The sequence below is a fragment of the Semicossyphus pulcher genome, unplaced genomic scaffold (assembly GCF_022749685.1).
Source record: "Semicossyphus pulcher isolate SPU_LCO1_2020_fin unplaced genomic scaffold, fSemPul1.0.p SCAF_15, whole genome shotgun sequence".
NCBI lineage: Eukaryota > Metazoa > Chordata > Actinopteri > Labriformes > Labridae > Semicossyphus > Semicossyphus pulcher.
Window position 1 is genome coordinate 3,639,444 of NW_027211659.1, and position 20,574 is coordinate 3,660,017.

A 20,574-nucleotide genomic window follows, 5' to 3' on the forward strand; every position below is an offset into this window, starting at 1 on the left:
CAAACAAAGTATTTGTAAAGGAATACAGTATGTATAATGAAAATCCATTAGATTTGTGATTCCTCTGAACATTTCTTTTGGGGAAATCTCCACAAATATTTAATTTAGACGTCAAACAGAACAAGAATTGCTCGGTTAACTAAAGCTGGTTTGCATTTGTAGACATGTTTAACACCAGGTGCTTTAGAGAAGGTACCATGACTAAAAGCAGGCAAGACAGGAGAACAATTTTTGTACAATAACGTGAACGTGTAGTTAACCTCTCGTTTTCTCTGTCCAGGGCTGCGTTAAAGACCACCGGTTGTGGGTGAGCTCGTGCAAAGATGACCCTCCGTACCCCCTCATTGGTGAGCCCATCTTTCACAAACATGAGGATTTAAAACTTTCCTTCCAGTAGGGATATTTTAGAAGAAAGCCTTTTAGTCTGAACCTTTTTAGCCTCTCACTGTGCTCTTAAGAAAAGTTGTTCTTGTCTTTGATACAGCTCTGGTCACGCTTAAAATTCTGTTACCGGTGATTTTTTATATTCGGCATGTTTGCTTACAATTACAGCTTTAATAAATTCCTTAAACATGGAAAAAACCTTCTTTTTATGCCTCCCACAAAGTTTTTGTAAAACCAGACACCACCAACGCTGAGAATACCCACAGTGGGGGTCTGTACTGTACAATCATAACATCTGGGAGCATTTCTGTGACATTCTGTGACCATAATCTTTTGTTCTTTAGTTCACACTAAATTCCAAACAGCCCGACTCTAATTCATCCCAGAAAAACTCAAGTTCTGCCCTAATTTTTATCACGTTTTTTAACTCTAAACCTTGACTTCTCGTTCAGGCCACGAGTTTCCCTTCAGCATCAAGATGAGCCACATTCGGGATGGTGGGAGCAGCAGTAACGGAGGACTTGGAGGAGGACTTGGGAGGGATTCAACGAGTCCCACAGACTGTCCAGGGGTGCTGCTGCTGGACCAGTGTCTCCCCCCGGACACCCAGTGCCAGTTTATCCTCAAACCCAACAAGGTTGTCCTGGGACAGGCTCCACTTATAGGTAAGAAAACTGGTCAGAGATACTTGAGGTTTCCAACTCGATGGTCAATCTTTGTCATGAAAACATCCTTAAATCTAATTCACCATGAAACCGCAAGAGGAAATATGAGGACACAGAAGTTCCAAAGCAGAACAGAAAGTACTTCCTCTGAATTTGTTTCACTTACATAAAACCCTCCACTTTGTTTGTGCTCATATGTGACACAGGCAAACCGTCACGTAGCGAAGCTCTGAGGATGAATCGGTAGGTGAAAAAGAAGAAAAGGAGTCATAGAGAGTGTCGGGAAAGGAGATTTTAGCGGACAATGGGGGTTACAGCAGGGGTTAGGAGCGACACAGTGACAAAATAAGAATAACAGCAGACAGACAAAGAGGAAGAAACCCCAGAAGGGAAGGATGAGTGTGAGAATAGGAAGATGGAAAAGCGCAAAGAGATGACACAGCTATTGAGTAATCCTGAAGGTCGGCATAGGTGAAGGAAAAAGAAACAACCGACTGGAGCAGACAGAGAAAGATGAAAAGAATACACAAGAAAAATGAGGACGAGGAGGAAGAAAAACAAGAGGACGGGGGACAGGAACAAAGACGAGTAACGGGGATACGGAGAGCGGGATGGAAAAAGAAGGGGGTTGAGGTTAAGAGCAGAAAAGTGTATGTGTTCCAGTCAAGGGCGCTTCAGTTTGCCAACCACAGTCTTCTCCTCGGATTCCTTTGCCTCTAGCAAAACAGCGTCTTACATAACCACTCCATACCAACCCCGCCGCCGCGGAGGCCTAGTCGCACACACCCAACCCGAAAACTAACGAACGTGTATATTTATTGAGCTGAAGCCCCGGCAGAACCCCCTGTGCTGCAATTATTTTCCAACAATCCCAAAGGCGGTCGAGTCTCGAATGTAAGAAATAACAGACTGATTGGGATTTTGCTCCAGAGATTTGAGCTTCTCCTTCATGGCAGATTGAAATTGTTTATCTCATGTAAATACCAAACCGATGCTTTGAACTTCCCCAAGACCCGAGCTAAAGTTCACCTACTGGCTGGTTTCATGACAAATGTTTCAAATACGTGGGATCCTTTAACGTCTGCTTTTGGTACATGATATAATAAGTTTTGCAAATTTCCTCTGGCAAGTTTGAAATCCAAAACTTCTCCTTTAAATATTCTAGAAGTTCAATACAAAGATGGAGTCCATTGTCGTTGCCAGAGTATTGGCCAGCTAGCTCGCCATTTGCCAAAATATCGCCTGTGGTTTGATCATTAATGGCACCAATCATGCACAAAAATACACCTTTAAACAAATCAGGTAGTCCTTCATCTTGAGCTGACTGTATTGTACTTAAGTGGGTACTTATTGATTTATTAATGTGAGTTAATCAGAACCATTGAGTCTAAACCTGCATTCTTTCTAATGGCCATGGGGCGACTTCGCTGGTTGCAAAAAGAATTAGGATTGTATGTAAGTCCACAAAACGAGCCTTGATTTCTTAGCGTAGTAAACATTTTCCTAATGAGTTTATGGTCTCAATCTGTAGTTTAAAGTCTTCTATCACACAGCATGATGTTCGTTTTGTAAGTTGTGGTCCCGTTTAGAGTTAAATAGACGATAAAGGAGGGTATGCATTAGGATGAGGCTACCTGTGATGACAAGCCTCAGACCTTTAAAACACTCTTGAACTCTTGTTCTGATATGGTCACTTCTGGCCCCCAAAAACAAGATGGCGACAATAAAAATGCAAAACTTAAGGCTCAAAATAGAAGTCCACATACAAAGTGTTAACTGCCAAGTTGAAGAAGAAGACGTTGGTTCCCTCAAACACACTGTGACCATTACAAGTATTTACATAACTTGAACTTGTATGACGTCTCTATAAGTTAATTACTGCTTTAGTCTCGCCTCGTCTTGTGTTTTATTGCTCGTGACGAGGAATCCTGCACCTGTTTCGTAACACTCCAGCAGATGATTATAGCACAGTGACAGACGTTGCACACCCAGTGCACAAGCAGCCCGTCTCCCCCTTCCACCTCTCCGGCTCTCCTCCTTAACTAGAAAGCAGTAATGATGTAACGCCTGATTTACAGCGAGGTCATGTTTTTCTCGATGATGCCGAGGCCTGCTGAGATGTGCCAGAGCAACTCAGTAATTATGTTACGGCTGAACTTTGTTCCAGAGAGTATCCCGGTATGACGCTATGGCACATCGTTAAGTAATGAATTCTTTGCGAGGTATGCCACTTATTTCCGTTGGTCCTTGTCAGGTTCCTCCACGCACTTGAAGAATCACCCTTGGATACAAATCATATACTGTATATATACAGACACACGCAGCAGATGTTAGGCTTAAATTACCTTAATGATTAAGCTAGGGTTGTAAGCTTCGACTATGCGTCCCTTTTTTCAGTTAAAAAACACACCAAACTCTTACAGTATATCTGCCTATATGACTCTCATGTTTTACATCACACGCCAACTTCTGGCCCCAAATTATAGAAAACCCAGCTGAAGACTCGCTTAGTGTTTCAAGTCACGTCACCGTCTCTTTTACGCTACCATTTAACCAGAAGGATATTAGTTAGCTAGCGAGCTAAGTGACAGATTATCTCAGAGCCAACCTAGCCGCTCCAATTTGCAGCGGTGGGACACTTCTTTACTTGAAACTTCTTTATTCAGTGTTTTTTAGAGTCTTGATGACCTGTTTGTTTTGGAGACCTCTTCATAATTTTGGATCCTGGTAATTACCTTAAAAAACACTGAAGGTATCAGTGTTAAGCTAGGCTAAAAAAAGAGCCAACCTCTCTATCCAGCCAATGAGCTAGCGGTAGCTTACCTCGAGAGCCCCCCTGATGTCCTTTGCCCAACAAAGAAAATGATTGGAAAAACACAGATTTTTAATATTTTACTAGGTTTAATAACCTTGTCTTTATGTTTTGGAGAAAAGGCGACGACCTGCAGATAATTCGGCAAAAAGCAAGAAGAGCTAAAAAAGATTAACAAACAAAAGTGCACAAATTTGATTGTAGCGTACTCTGGGTCTTCTTGACTGACCATTTGCAATTTAAAGAGGGCTGCCCAAGATTAATCAAAGAAAAAGATCTTCAATCGATTTCCAATCTATCAACTAATCCTTTTTGTCGTATTGTTTTCACCCTAACAGCATAACAGGTATTCGGACTTGAACTCTAAATGTAGCCTGCGCTGGTGTTTCTAGTTCCTCCTGTTGTTTTGTTTCCCTCTGCTGAATTCATTTTGCATCGAGATCAGACAAAGCAGCACAATGTTTGCTGTACATCCTCATTAGCATCCACTTCGATGCACACATGCTATGCCGTTTCATAACCGCAGAATCACGCCGAGCTGTTATGTCACGGAGAACACGCAGCGAACACACACCTGCAGACAGACGAACACAGGTCGACATTATGACTTAGGACGACTGAGCAAACACGCTACAAGGAACACTCAGTCAGCAGCGATCACTGGCATACAAAGGCCCATACATGGATACATGCTTTGACACACAAAAGCACACATAAGGATAAACACAGACACCTACATACATATGCACACCTCAAATGGTGCTCTTTAACGTTCAGGCATGTCTGCATATATTTGCCTCAAACACGAAAGGCTTTCCTTTCATTTAATTCCTGGTGTTTATTTTGTCTTACTTCTTATAAAAACGTATCTATAGTTATCAAATTTCGTTCTGATATTCTGTTCGTCTTCACTCAAGGTCTCCAGATTTGATATGACCCGGTTTTCAACTGGAAATCAATGTTGAAATCCCAGTTGGTGGTCACTGGGATTTGCCCACGCATCCATGTGCATGCTGAAAAAAGTTTGGGATTTCCAGACTAAATGCTAAACAAGTCACGACCCATATTGTTGGAAAATTTAACCCAGAACACGACCAATAAATCATAAAACCAACACACAGGCCGCAGTTTACCATGAATCACGAGCACTGATGGACATGAATGCTCTCCAGTGACGCCAACATGCATCACTCAAGCAGCAGCAGTTTGATTACATCTGAAACCACAGCTCACCTCTTCCTCTTCTGTCTCCCCCCCCACAGAGCCCGGTCAGCAGAAGTCATTTAAGAGAAAGAGATCTCTGATCAACTGGCCTTTCTGGAAAGGCTCCAACACCCAGCTGGACGGCCTGCCCCTGTCCCCGACCTCGCTCTCCCCCACTCTGGGACGGCTGTTTGGACGACCCCTGAGCTCCGTCTCCTCTCCAGAGCACGGCCTGCCCAAGCCTGTCATGGTGAGCCGAGCAGAGGTCACGTAGGCCGACAGGAAGGGGTCAGGACCCCGTCTGGAGGGGGTCAGAGGATTATTTGGGGTTTACAGTGTTAAAGGAAAGGGAGATGTAGTGGAGAGGGAACATTTAAGTGCAATGTGTGTCTCAGATAAATGATTAAAGTTGTTGATTGTAACTGAAGGAAATAAGGGACATTTGAGAAGTGAAACCCCAATCTGTTGAATAAGCAAGCCACATGTGTCACACTCAACAAAAACATTTCCTCTCTGTTTATGTGGTGCACCAAAGAATCCCTTTAGAAACACCAAACTGCGTCCATATCAAGCCTTTGTTGACTTTTCTAGAGTTCTAGTTTAACTTTTAGTTTTAACCAATTAATTGTCTCCTGGAGTCGCAACACTTTTACAAGCTTTCTTACAATTTCTCGCCTGACTCTTTAGTTTTGGGTCTCTTTTATGCATCAAACTGATCCGATTTCAAAGCAAAACTTTTTATGCACTGCAAACAAAAATTAAGAGCAAAACTACTGACTCTGCATTTACTGACAGATCCAGTCCAATAGTGGTTTGCTATTTACTGGATTCTGTTTGTTGCATAATAAGACACAAAAACAACCTCATTCTCATCCATATAAAGACATTGAATTACTTCCTTAGTGTGCTGCCCACTTAGCTGTTTTTCTCTTATATTAAAAACCCTTTTAACCCTTCTCAGAAATGATGAATCAGAAACAAAACAAACAAACAGCAGGGCCTGAGAAAGCTAAATTCACTTAATCTCCGTCTCTTTGATTTCCTTTGGTTACAACATCACTGGACTTCTGGCAGCATTTCTGAGCAATTAAGTCCTTTGGTGTCAAACATTAAAGGCTTTCTGCTATTAAGCGCTGTAAACATGTTACTCACTGCAGCTTTTGAGTTTTTAGTTCTGTTAGCGAGAAAAAAACAGCTTCCTCTTTGCTGTTTCAAATCTTCCTCTTTTCCCTTCTCCATTTTCACACTGCAGCTAACAATGTTGTTGTTATCATTTCACTTCTTCTTGATTGAGCAACTCAAAAGAATGAAAACCTGGAGGGACAGCGAGCCATATTTGAATGTTAAACAACTTATTTTAAACCCACTACTGTTAAGCAACAGCTAATGCGAGCATTCAACCACTTCCAAGCTTACATTACGCTAGCTGGGAAGTAAATTCTGATATATCAATAGACCTATATTAGCTAGAGAATAAATTCCTAACTAACATTACATAGCCTACTTGGAAGTAAGCTAACATTACATTAGCCAAAATGTAAAATCCTAGCTAAACGACGTTAGCAAGTAAGTCAATTCCTATGGTACATTACATTAGCTAGAAAGCAAGTTCCTAGCAAACATGACATTAACCAGGAAGTAAATTCCAAGCTAACATTACATTAGCTTAAAAGTAAAGTTCTAGCTAACATAACATTAGCTAGAGAGTGAATTCCTAGCTAACACGAAATTAGCTTAAAAGTAAAATCCTGGCTAACATAACATTAGCTAGAAAGTATATTTCTAGCTAACTATACATTAACTTGGAAGTAAATTCGAAGCTAACATTACATTAGCTAGGACCTAAAGTTCAACTGAACATTACATTAGCAAGAGAGTAAATTTGTAGCTAACATCACATTAGCTAAAAAGTAAAGTCCTAGCTACCTAAAGTTCAACCTAACATTACATTAGATAGGAAGTAAATTCCAAGCTAACATAGCATTAGCTAGGATGTAAAGTCCTAGCTGACATAACATTAGCTAGAAAGTAAATTCAAAGCTAGCATCAGATTAGCTCATTTTGGAAACGATGCCAAATGGTAATTTTAGCTTTCAGCCACTTCTTAGCTTTTGCTGATGTTACCTAGTGATTGCTAACACTGGCTGGTTTCTGACTGCAGTTAATGGGTTATCAAATATGTTGTTTTTTATTTGAAATAAGGCCAGAAGTCCCTCCATATTTTCACTTTTCATTGTCTTCGCAGTTGATGATCAATCGAGAAGCAGTAAAATGATAAAGTTTTGTAAGATGCCCTTCATTTATTGACCATAACCAGCATCAAAGCTCACAGCCCTGGGCAGGACATCAGAGGAAAATACCCAATGTTGGAATATGTTGAATTCAGAATATTGATCTTATGTAAGTAACCGTCCTTTTCCTCTTTCCTCCAGGACATGTTGGTGTTCCTGTACCTGGAGGGGCCATACACCAGGGGCGTCTTCAGGCGCTCAGCCGGGGCCAAAGCCTGCCGGGAGCTTCGGGACAGACTGGACAGTGGCACAGAGGACCCTGAGATCACACACCAGTCTGTATTCGTCATCGCTGCCGTCCTCAAGGTAACCCATACGCTCAACCACACAGTCAACTCTACCCTGTCTTTACTGGGTTTTTTTATAGCAGACAACAGAAAGCAGGAGCGTCTGATGTGCGTCCAAAGTCACATAAGTCCAGACAGGATAATCTGCCGCTGCACAGCCAGGCAGGCTGCCAGTCACACACACAAGGTGCTGCATTGTTCAGCATCCAGACCAAACAGCCACCACAGTGTGGGGCATCCAGGGAGCAGTCGAGGTGGTTTACAGTTTAATACAGAGCTGATTCATCTCTTCTCTCTGTCGTGCTTCACCTGCACAATGCACGAGAACTGTGACTCACCTGAGGCTCAGGACAATGTTGTTGAGAGATGAGTCATTTGACAGGAAATTAATTGATTGCAATATGTTAATCCGTTAGATCTTTTTCACAGTTAATGGTTTGATGAAGGCTGAGTGGACCAAACTGTTGCATGATTTAAGAATGAAATAAACCAGCACAAAGACTGCAACACATCTGCTGCTTTTCAAGCAGGTTTTTTAAGCAATTTCTGAGAAATTATCTCTGGGAATTTTGCTTTATTTCTGTATTTCTCAGATGTAAGGGATTAACCCAGATCCTTATCACTCAGCTTAAGATCTCTTTTCATTTGTGCATACAGGACTTCCTGCGAAATATCCCGGGCAGCATCCTGTGTTCTGATCTGTATGAGCGGTGGATGGATGTGATGGAAGGAGAGGGAGGGGAGGAGAGGACGCAGACCGTCATCAGGTATGAACTCTCTTCAAATCTACTATATTGTTTGATACCAAAAATCCTGCTCCTCATTTTCTAGTTGTTATATAAAATACGTTACTGTGAGTCTCTTTCTCACTAGCACACACACTTACAAGTCATACAGAAGGGTGACAAATGAAAGGAAACACTTAGAATAAATGGGTGTTCTGGCAGCTTGTGGTTGCTCAACACCTCACTAAGACTTTTGTTGGACTTTTCCTTTTAATTTAAAACTGTTTATGTCTAGAGAGAGAAGGAAAGACGGGGAAAAGGTTTTTGCTTTCAGTTCCAGAAGCAACAAACTACATTCCTTCCCATCAGGAAAATAAAAAACAACGAAGAAGAAAGCAGGAATATAAATGTTTGTGGGGAAATTCCTTAAAGCCTGGGATCAGCAAACAACTTGAAAACACACATGCACAGTGAAAACAAGCACCAAATGTGTTTAAGTATTGCTGTAGTCATTCATTTGACAGTATTTCCATCTCTCACAGTCCTTCCTTCTATCCATCATTGTGTCTTTAGGTTGCTCCACCTCCTGCCCAGCGAGAACCTGCTTCTGCTGCGTCATGTGATCGCCGTGCTGCACTGCATTCAAAGCAACGCCCACGACAACCAGATGAACGCCTTCAACCTGTCCGTCTGCATCGCTCCCAGCATGCTTTGGGCTCCAGCGCCGAGCACCCCCGAGATGGAGGGGGAGGGCACCAAAAAGGTGAGGAGGAACACACGCACGCGCACACATATGTACACAAAAAATTGCGTTTTATGGCTGACATGGCTACTAATGAAAAACAGTCCAAAATCCACATATAAGGTTGCCATGACGCAGCCAAAGGAGACTCCAGGAAGTCATTACCCCCCTGACAACAAAATAGTCCCAAACATTACCCCTTGCTTTTTGTATAGATCACACAAACTAGATAAGCTATAGCATGAAAGCTAGCTAGCTTTACGCCTGACACAGTCCAAAGGCTGTGCAGTTCCCCCCGTTTCCAGTCTATATGCTAAGCTAGGCTAACTGACTGCTGGCGCCAGCTTTGCATTGAACATACAGACATGACAGTTGTATCGTCTCATCTCACTCTTGGCGAGACAGAAAATAAGCGTCCAAAATGTCACTCTGAAAACACAGCGCTGTCAGAGGTGTGTGTGTGTTGTGCTTGCTTAGACGGTGTGCAAACTCGAAGGAATTTAACATTTCAGTGGAATAAAAGAGGCAAACTGCTTCTGCATGAGTGTGTACGTGCTGCTGTGAAGTCTGACACACATGAGACCAGACACACAGACGAGGTTAGCTGATGTTTTACTGTGTGTGCACATGCGTGTTCACATGCACACTCCATCTCTGTCAGCCCTCAAAACCATTCGTCAGCAGCCTTAAAAGTTTCCCTGCGGATGTGAGCGGCTCTGACCTTCAAGCAGGAGCTGACCCACTAACACTCAGCGTTAACACACCCAAACCAGTCTCTCTCTCTCACACACACACACACACGCTCAGTAACGTTCACATGTCATCACTGACAGTCACTCATAAGTTAAAATCACAACATTCTTACACCCGGCTGAGCCTGAAATCCCCGAGCTTAGAGCAAGACTTGACAGGAAAGAGGAAAGCTTCACAGTTTCATGCTGACTTACTTCCAAGCACACAGCAAAATATACACTCATTTACCACTTAGAGAATTATGTCTCCATTTCAGGGTTAGTTCTCCATAAATACAAGAAGTACCCGTATTTATTCAAGTGCCTCCAGTGATATATCTATCTTGCAGACAGCTTTAGTTTTATTCATGCTGGCCTTACACCAAAATAACTTTTAAGCATTTTCACTGTTGTAGACAAATTTCAAATTTGCTGTAGCCTACTAAGTCATCTTCTTCTTGTCTTGATGCTCCAAAGAAATAAAACCTGTATAATATCATTGTAGGTTTTTGGGTGCTCTTTCGAGCGCCAAACGGGAAGTAGTGAACAGGATAGATAAGCATCCTGTTGCAACTAAGTGAGATGAGATAATTTGATGCTAGCATGCTGTTGGGACACCGTGTTAGCTCGGCAGCTGTAACTTAAGATGAACCTGTGAAGCAGGGAGAGAGAAAATGCCTTGCTTGTGGCCTGCTAGCTCATAATGCTAACCTAGCTAACATTACAGCCTCAATCACAGTAGATGAAACAATCCACTGCAGACACAAAGGCCTCTGTCAGCGTGCGCTAACTGAATTTGATTCAGTAGTTATACGCTATCTTGCTGTTAGGACACTGTGTTAGCGCTCCAGCTGTAACCTCAGGTGAACTGGTGAAGTAGGGAGGAAGAAATGCCTTGCTAGTGACCTGCTAGCCCGTGCTAACTAAGCTAACATTACAGCCTTAGTGATAGCTAGACGCTCGCTTGCTCGTAGGACATTGTGTAAGCGAAGTAGGGAGAAAGAAAATGCCTCACTTATGGCCTACCAGCCTGTGCTAACCAAGCTAACATTACAGCTTAGGGATAGCTAGACGCTTGCTTGCTGGTAGGACATGGTGTTAGCAAAGCGGCGGTTAGCTGTGTTGAACCTAAAGAAGTTTGAAGTCTGGAGAAAGAAAATGCCTCACTACGCTCGTTATGCTAAGCCAGCTAACTTGCCCTTACAAAATCATGTAGCCTTTGATTAAATGTCTTTAGATGTGAGAGGATTGAGACCATTTCTAGGATCTATTTCACGTGAGTTTGTGAGTAAGCCTGACTTGATATTTGATTGTTAACCAGCAAATCAGATACAAGTCTAAAAGCAGAACCAAGCAGTAGATCTTCTGTTTATGGAGTGTACGGTTAGCCCAACGATTAAGTAGCATTGCTGACTCTTTTCGTCTCGTTTCATGGCCAGAAAGGCTAACCTGAAATGACTTCATTTCCCAGCAGCAGCCTCATAGGAAGCCCCCCTCGCCCACCAGAGCCCGTCACGAAGCCGCTAAGACATAAAGAACACAAAGCTTACTGATTTGTGGTCTATTTGGAAAGTCACCACAGTGGAGTTACATACACAATCTCTGTGGGTGGCTGCCCAGCGTATCTTTTCGGATATGTGTGTGTGTGTGAGAGTGTGTGAATGCGTGAGGTGGCCGAGGTTCATTGAGAAAACATGCAAAGAATTTCCTACAGAATCCTGAGGGCCAAGTGTGTGTTTTAGCAAAAAATTGTGTCGCACACACACACACTTGTCAGCACAAATACCCTCAACACCCACAAATACCCAAATATCTCTTCCACAAATACCCCCCTGATAACACTTTCCCCCTCACACACTGCTTGTTTGTGTGTGGAGCCCGAGCGCAGGCGGCCTTTTTCTGGGAAAAAACTTGAAAAAATAACAAAAGGGAGATTTCGACATTTCCCTCCTTGCGGTCGGAGCCGGGGGCCAACTCAAACCAGCGTGGGCCCCTGGCCGCGAAATGGCTAGCTTCCAACCTTGTCATGGGACACGTGAGCGCTCAATTTCAGCCAAGTCAGTCCTGCTTCTTTCATGCAGCATATAATTTAGATATTTTTGGCCGGACATGCTGAAGCTGTTTGGGACCGTCTGAGGTAAATACAGCTTCTGCATTACTTTAGATGAAGACGGAGAGAGACATCACCCAAAACAACTTTGTTTTGCTCTTGAGCTTGCTTCTAGAAATGTGGATCAATCTTATTTGTGTTCTGTTTTAAAACACTGACATTAAAGTAAAATATCTTATAGAGGAAAAAACACAGCTGTATTTACATGTAGACTGACGACCTCCGAAATGACCCACTTACACACAGCTGTGACATCTTTCAATGCACACACACCCACATACATGCAGAGATAGTGTATGTAGCTGTGATATCTTTTAATGTACACACACCCACGTACGTGCAAAGATTTGTGCTCCATGCATCCTGCAGTGGTAGAAAATCCACACTCGTCCTCTAAGCTCAGACTGGAAATACTTTTCTGAGTGATCTCTTGATTTCTGTCCAGTTTTCTGAATGGTTGAACGAGAGTTTAAGATAACATCCTCTGACTTAAAGAAGAAGAAGCTGTTCTGAATGGGCTGTTGATGGAGGGGTGAAAGTCACCTGGATGCCCACAGGCTCTTTCTAACAGTGCTCGGCGTCACGTAGCAGCTCTCGCGCAGTGACAGAGGAATGCTGGATGAGTGATGGGAGGCGGTGCAGGTAGGGAGAGAGTGGCAGGTGAGATAAGAACGAACCGAGAGAGGGAAGTGGAAAGAAAAAGTGAAAAGAGAAGAGGAGGGGAAAGAGTGAAAGAAAAAGGAGGAGGTCAAACGGAGTTGTGGATATTATCCTTCCTTTATTGTGATCAGACATTTCCATAAAGTAGCAGATTAATCTTCGGAGGACATGCTGTGTGTATGCTGCTTTTCAATACCTATACTAACATACTGTTAAGTATTCCATAACGCAATACATGAATGTCAATTGCAGTCAAAAACACCAGAATTTCCTCACACAGGGTGTGTACGATACACATACCAGACTGAATGATGAAATTAAACACATCATGTGTAAGCCAGCAATATTTGTTTTGGCTATTGTCGCAAAATAGTCTGGCTTCAGATGTTATGTTGCATCAACTGAGGTGCCAGAAGAAAGCAAAGGCAGACGACAGTGCAATGATTTACGCCGGTGCACACAGCATGCACAGTATGTACTGAGTAAAGGTAGCTGCAGTGCGTTTAATAGCTAATAGCTTTAGCTGTGTCTTAATTCGAAGGCTGCATCCTTCGAAGGATGCGAGCTACACAGGATGAGTCATCTGTAGCCTGTGTAGACGCTAAGGCCGAACTGAAATTAGACGGAGGATTTCATGTTCAGGTCACCAGCTGTTCCTGCCCTTACCCTTGCCTTCACCAGATGCTTAGCAACAGGTAGCTAGCTGGCTAACTAGCTATCATAACCAATGTCACGAAACGATAAAGATAATTTGTTTCAAGGCCCCTTTAGTTTTTCTTAACATTTGTTTCGCAGTAAGTTGAAACCAAAACCTTTTTAAATGAAAGTGTACTCCTCCGCCGTTTAAAAATCCACCATCTTGTTGGAATTGGCGTGCAATGACTCTCGGGATACGTTGGGCCACGAAGGATGCACCTGTTGGATCCTGGGAAAAAGGAGACCGCATCTGAAGGAGCCTTCGAAATAGGACAGCCTTTGACGCACTGCTCTGACGCAATCAGCCTTTAAATATGTCCTCTGAAGGATGCAGCCCCTGAATTGGGACACAGCATTTGATCAGACACACGAGCCAAGGAACGAGTAGATTTCTCTGTTTGTTGTGGATTTGGGTCCAACCACGCTGCTTCTGATGTGCTGAATTCCATTAATTTAAAAGCCAGTGGTGTTCATGTAACCTGGCCGTCTAAACAACCTTCACTTTCGCCCAGTTTCACCTGAGACACATGAACATCTGACTTGTGTTTCATTAAATCTGTGAAGCTCCTCTTTGCTGCACTGTTGACAGACTGATTCTGTTATTCGCACCGTTGACTCCGTAGATTTCTCTGTTGATAGACACATACCTACCTGTTGCTGGTTGACATGCCTGTCAGTGTCACCTGATGTGCTGTTGTTCTGAGCCGGAGGAATGTCACTGCGCTCTGATAGCAGACAGATGTCGTAAAGAAGCAACAATATCGAAAGGTATCTCACCTGTAATCAGAAACAGGTTTATTCTCTTTGAGATGATTGAGTCGTGTCACCCGCCCTGCAAGAAAACAAAAACATGGCTCTGTGTTTTTATCAGTGACACAGTCAGATAGTGGAACTGATAGCACGACTGCTACCTGCAGACTTTAGTGTCAGTGATGATGGAAGCAATGAGGAGACATTCGTGCGTCCATGTTGGCTCGTTGTGTAATCGTATGCTAACTGTCACTGCAGGTTATGGTTAACATAGCTGAGAGATTTATCGAAGTTAAGTGCGACCTCGGGGCTTTCATACAGCCCTGAGGTCGCACGGGTAATATATCTGAAGAGAGGACGTGAATCCATGTTGCATTTGACGGGATGAAACTACCGCGGAACTCGTCGAGTTACATAACACAGTTAAATAACACCCAATCATCTGTCAGGTAAAATGTGAATGACTTTTATTGTTTTCGTTTGTTCTGTTAGCTCTAAAAAATCCTCGAGGATATCTTCTATGTGAGAAATTCTTCTGTATCTTTTGGTCGCAAAGATTTTGGGCCGTCGGCTTTACCTCTGAAAAACCACGTTAGCGGGAGCAGACGACGTAGAGAGTTCCAGGTTCTTTAAAAGCCTTTAAAAGCCAAATCTTCTTAAAGCTCTGCAATTTACTGCTTTAGTTTTATATATATATTTATATTTGGTCTAATATACGCTTGTTGTTGACCTGGTGTGTATGATTTTGTATTATTTTTCCTGTTTGTCTAGCATGTTTAGGGGAGTAAGGCCACTGTGAGTATGTATTGAATGTGGCATGAAGTTGAGTGTGAAAGTTTTGGTCACATATCAGGTAAAAAAAAACAGAATTTGGCAAAATAAACACAAAAGATTGCTAGAATAAAGAAAATAAAGTTGGTTTTAGTTAAAACAAGTTCCATCAATCAATCAATAAAACCACTTTATTAATCCTACTGGTAAAAAATTGGTTTGGAGACTTGGACGATAACAATAAAAACAACAGCAACATACAAAGAACAAGTTAAATATATGCTCATACTAATAAATAAACCTACTTGATATATCATCAGTCTGTAAAGAAAGAATTTAGTAATGAAAATCACCCACGTTAAGAACATGAGACATTCGTCTCTCATTATAAAACGCTTTTCCCTGAAGCCTGGCTGTTTACAGTTTAGCCATACAGGCTCTTCTTTTCCTGTAGCTCATATGGACGCCATACAGACATACGAACAGACAACATCTGGCCCCACAAACAAACAAAGAGGCCCTTAAAGTGTGTTTGTCTCTGCTCTGTTTCCATAGTGTCACAGCAGCAGGGCGACGTGGGAAAAACAACTCATCTATAAACATAACCGGCAGGTTTTAGTGGAAATTTCCCACAAGTAGTGGGAGGAAATGACTCTGATGTTCTGAGTGTCCCTGTTTGTGTCGCAGGACGTCACACTGTATGTGTTTGGTAAATTGTGTCTGACGGCGGCTGGTTTGAGCCAAGTAACGTGATTTGTTTGGCGGACAGGCGCCAACTGGGCCGATAATTCCTGAAAATCTCCGGCTCTGTGTCGGCGTGTTTCAAAACTTCAGCAGTGTTTACCTGTTAAGAAAACAGCAGATATAGTCGGTATTAAAAGCTTATTTTAATATGTGTCACTTCCTGTTTGGCAGCTGTGATTTTAGGTATTAGCTGCTAAATATGATGATAAATACAGGCATTAAAAGACATAAAAGTTGTGTCAAAAACTCCTACCTGGGATTTGTCCGTCTTGCTCATTCAACAAGCATTTGAGTAGGTGATAATCAAAGCCAATACATGATGTCATGTATTATTATCAGGACGTTATCCAGGATGGAGGAGAGGGAGACTCTATCGGGGTGGAATGCAAATACTCGTGTAGTTTGAAGTGCAAACAAACGAGCAAACGCTTTTTCTCAGAATGATAATATGTGACGCACACACAGAAACACACTTTGGGACAGCTGTTTGGAGCTGCAGTTATTTAGGTCATGATCTCACAAAATGAAACATGATACAAATACAATACTCTAGTTTTATTCGTCAAAGTTTTAGGAGACCAGCGTGCATCTAATCAATGAATTTATAAACTACGCGTGCATCCAGCAAATGAAGCTCTGCATAAACCATCGTATTCATCCAACTGTATAACAATGAAAACAAATGGTCAGCAGCTGCAGCGACGCAAAGACAAATAGGAAATGTTCCCTGCAATAACAGGTGGTGTTTGTCTTCCCTGCAGGTGTGTGAGCTCGTTCGCTTCCTCATCGAGAACTGCAGCGGCGTCCTGGGAGAGGACGTCACCTCGCTGTTCAGGAGCTTCAGCCAGAAGAGCAGCAGCAGTGACCACGGATCAGGTGAGGCTCTCCTGACAGTCAGCAGTTTGGTTTGTTTGATTGTTTTGAAGATGGAAGCCAAGTCTTTGGACCGGGCTTTTACCCAGAATTCCCAGTTCTGTTCTTTGAGTACATGTAGTGTCCATCCAGTTGTTTATAACAGCTCATAATCCAAACATCACATTTCTAAATCAGCTCTAGTAGATACACATGCGGGGATGACAAGTTTAGAAGCACATCACAGGAATCATTTGTGTCCAAACTCTTCTGTTTTCCCAGAAATGTAACAACAAAGAAAGATTATACATCTAAATATTTCACAATATTTGACACAAGATTAACTGACATTTCAACGTGGAGGTCCTGAAATGTAATGAGAATGAATTGGCGATGTCTGATCGCACATGAAAATGGAAAAAAGTAACTTTTTAAAATGCAATTTTAAGTGCTTATTTTGGTTTTAAAAGTAATGGGTGCAATGAACGTGCACAAGTAAGTCTCTAAATTAGATGTGCACACTCAGAATCTCCTTGTGACCTTCAGATTAAACTTGGGGGAGGGACTGAATTCTTAAAGCGGGTCGGGATCAAGGTCAAAGCTCGTTACCTTTCTGCTTGTTAACTGACACTGCTTTAGTGTACCTCAGAGTATAACGGTTTAGGCTCTCTCCTGCGTGTTGATTGGGGTCAGCAGATTGACCTGAGGTAGTTACAGTGATTGCCAGGGTCACAGCTTTGAATCTCCTCATTCATAAATTACGCTTACTTTGTAACTCACTCTATAAATAACCAGCAGGGGTCAGGGAGCGCACAGCAGGACGACACTTTGTTCCCTGTTCTCCCTCGTCTGCAGCAGTGAACTGTGACTTTGTTCGGTTAGTTCTCCAGAGTCTTCGTTTCTCTCAGACTGCTTTCACTGTTATGAGCTTGTGTAGATGCAGTTTCTTTTATTGCATTTTTTGAGTGGGTAGTTAGATGCTAGTAGGTGGAAACACCCTAAATTGTAGCTACTAACTTGTGGAAATAATGGGCAGATTAAAAATAGTGAGGATGACGTCACCATTGAAGGATATTCTATGGCAACACAAGCAAACAAATGAAAGTCTATAATTAAATCTTCTTTCTTCCAGATGTGTCGTCCTTCCAGATGAACGACTCGTCCTACGACAGTCTGGAGAACGAGCTGAACGACGACCCCGAGTCTCCTTACCAGGAGCAGCTGCCCCTTCGTGACAAGGACAAGCCAGACAGCCGCAGCCGGGACTCCGTCATCACCCTCAGCGACTGTGACCCTGATCCCGATCCTGACTCCGACCTCCTGCTGCAGCTCCCCCCGCTGGCCAGACCCAGGAGGTTCAGCCCTGCAGTCCGACAAAACCGCACCCGCCAGGCTAACGGCCAATCGCAGGGTCCCAGGAGGCTGAGGAGGAGTTCGGAGCCAGCCTTAGCTGTGGCAAACACGGCTCCCTCGGGCGCAGTAACGGTTCATGTCGATAACCACCACCTCCCTCTGAGGAAGGCGAGCTATGATGCAGCCATGGACGGGGAGGGGGATGAGGACGAGGTGTTTCTGGAGCAGAGGCTCAACAAGCTGCAGCTCAAAGAGGAGGAAGAGGACGGAGGTGAGAAAGGAGTCAAAGTCCAGAACAGTGGGCGGAGGAAGTCGAAGCACGCCCCTCCGCCTCCGTTGCGACTGGATGCAAGCTGTTCCAGTCTGTCATCCCCGGCGACCTCACCCACAGGCTCCTCCCTCAGCTCTTTAGACTCCGCCTTCTCTCAGTACTCTACTGACTACACCACCAATGGGATGATTCCACTGGTCGAGCCTGCTCCTCTCTCCCCTCTCTTTCCTGGAAGGCCTCAGCTGTCACCCAGGGGCTCGCCTCCTCAGAGAGAAGCCCCGCCCCTTTGGCAACAGTCTGCCCAGCCCCCTCGGACAAGCCAGAACCCCCAAAACTCTCATGGCCTCCACCCTAACACGTGGCTGAAAAAGGACCGCCGCCTGTCACTTCGGCAGACTGAAAACGGGCATCAAGAGGAGGAACTGCCTGTGGTAAACGGGAAATCCCACCCGACCAGCAATGGCTTCCCCGTCGGTGCCCAGGACGCTGTGACGACGAGCCAACGCAGATCCAGCAGCCCTCCGTCCTATCAGCAGGCCCTGCTGCAGCTGCAGCGAGTCCGCTCTCCTTTCTACAGGGGAACAGAGAAACCTCTGACGGTCAGAGAGCTGAGGCAGCTCAACGACCAGACCTGCACCTTCAGACCCCCTAACACCATCTCTAACAACCCCAATACACAAACAGGAAGTGAGGTCACACAGCAGCTGGCTAAAAATGACCCCCCACAGGGTGTATTTTATGGACAGAGTGCCACCACTCTGGTCCTCCAGAGGCAAAAGTCCAACTCTCTGACTCCAGCAATGGAGGGACTCAAAGGGAGGAGGACACTTCCCCTCCCCCGCCGAGCATCCGAACCTGCCATGTTCGATGCAAACTCTCCCCCCTCCTCAAGCCTCACCCTGGACAGACCTCGCACTTCTAAAGGTAAGCCCCAAGATGGCGGCCTGAGAGTGTCAGAGGTGGAGCCCAACCACGCCGCGCCACGCTTTTGCCTGTCCCCATCCGCCACCCGCGCTGTTAGGGACTACTTTTCCTCCCAGGGTCAGGAGGACGCAGACGCCTGCCTGAGGAGGAGTCAGGAGGTGGCGTTGGCTATCGTGCAGGGGAAAAGGGAGTGGCAGAGCAGGAGGTGCAGTGACCCGCGGGTGGATGAGTTTGACCAGCTGTTTTTTGCAGAAGAGTCGTACGTGTAAAAAAGAACTTTGTACAGACTAAATGTGTATGAGAGACTTTTTTTTATCTGATATGTTTGTGTACAGGTGTCTTTATTGTTCATGTGATAATATTCCTCCAAATACACCATTATCCTTCTAAGAGTAATCAACCCGATACAAAAAGGTGTTGCAGTTATTGATATGGTACATGCAAGATTTAAGACGATAAAAGGTACAGAAACATTCTCTGAATATACAAAATATTTTGCAAAAGAAGCGCTTTCATGTATTGGACAAATTATTGGTTTGTAGAGCCACAGTTTGGACCCTTATTGATGCCAGATTCACTTAATTCAATACAGAAATGATCCGAACTTTAACTGGACATCTGGATCCCTGAAACCATCTTTTAAGCTGCTGTCAAAACAGACCAGCGTTACAGCTGGTTCCTCTAAAAAATATTTCTATCTGGCAGCGTGTCCTTGTTATGCCTTTCGATTGTGAAAGTGGAATGCGGCGTTGCTTTTTCAGCACGTAATGTAAAAAATGAAGGAAGAGAAGTTCTTTAGAAATGAAAAAGAAAGGACAAAGCAGCCTCTCTTTCATTCTCTAGAAGCTTCTAAGATGAAACTATTTTACCATCAATCACGGTCCTGAAACAGTTTTGTAGTCAGCAAAACATTTTAGTTTTTAAAAAATCATCGCTTTAACGAAAGAAAGGCATCAAGGTCACTTATTTCTACGGGGATACAAGTGTCAGAACAACAAGTGTTTGTTAACGCTGTTCTCTGTTCCAGTAACGACAACAACATGGTCATAATGACTGCTATGACTTCATGCACATACAATGAACACGCTTTTAACTCTGTCAACAACACCTGCGATGTAGTGTAGTGCCAAAGGCGGAGAGTTTTAGGACAGATACCCCCGCTGTACATACTTGTAACATCTTGGACTATTTTAACGGCATTTGTATCTTTTATGACCAATTACATCTGTAAAGTGAACTTTTTTTTTTCTGAGAGAGTGAGCGGTTCGTCTGTCTGATTCGGTGATACAACAGGGCCGGTATTTATTCATATGAGCCGAGGTCGCAGACACAGCACACAGTGTTGTCCCCTGTAGCTCTGGTTTATATCTGTGTGACCTGGGAGGGAGGGAGGGATGGGGAGGGAGGGGAAACTGTCAATGTGTGTTTGTGTGAAAGAAAATCAGAAAGTTGTTGAATATGATGTGACTTTGACAGCGTGTCCTGAGCAGGAATGTGAGAAATCTTGTGCCATTGGGGGAGAAACCTCCTTTATTCTTGCTCTTTTTATAGCACTTCATTATTCTCATAAAGAAACCCTTTCAGTCTTAAAGAATGGCAAGGA

At 43.6% G+C, this 20,574-nt stretch overlaps 1 protein-coding gene across 1 annotated transcript in view; it reads left to right on the top strand.

Annotated features, from left to right (window-relative positions):
* Positions 1-20,340, top strand: part of arhgap20 (Rho GTPase activating protein 20) — a 36,706-nt gene extending 16,366 nt beyond the window's left edge. The window contains exons 8-15 of the mRNA XM_069663833.1: positions 281-347; positions 837-1,049; positions 5,124-5,314; positions 7,497-7,661; positions 8,300-8,409; positions 8,941-9,130; positions 16,333-16,447; positions 17,556-20,340. Of these exons, the coding sequence (XP_069519934.1) occupies positions 281-347; positions 837-1,049; positions 5,124-5,314; positions 7,497-7,661; positions 8,300-8,409; positions 8,941-9,130; positions 16,333-16,447; positions 17,556-19,240 (2,736 nt within the window). The 3' untranslated portion in view covers positions 19,241-20,340. The remainder of the gene's footprint in view (positions 1-280; positions 348-836; positions 1,050-5,123; positions 5,315-7,496; positions 7,662-8,299; positions 8,410-8,940; positions 9,131-16,332; positions 16,448-17,555) is intronic.
* Positions 20,341-20,574: the final 234 nt, after the last annotated feature.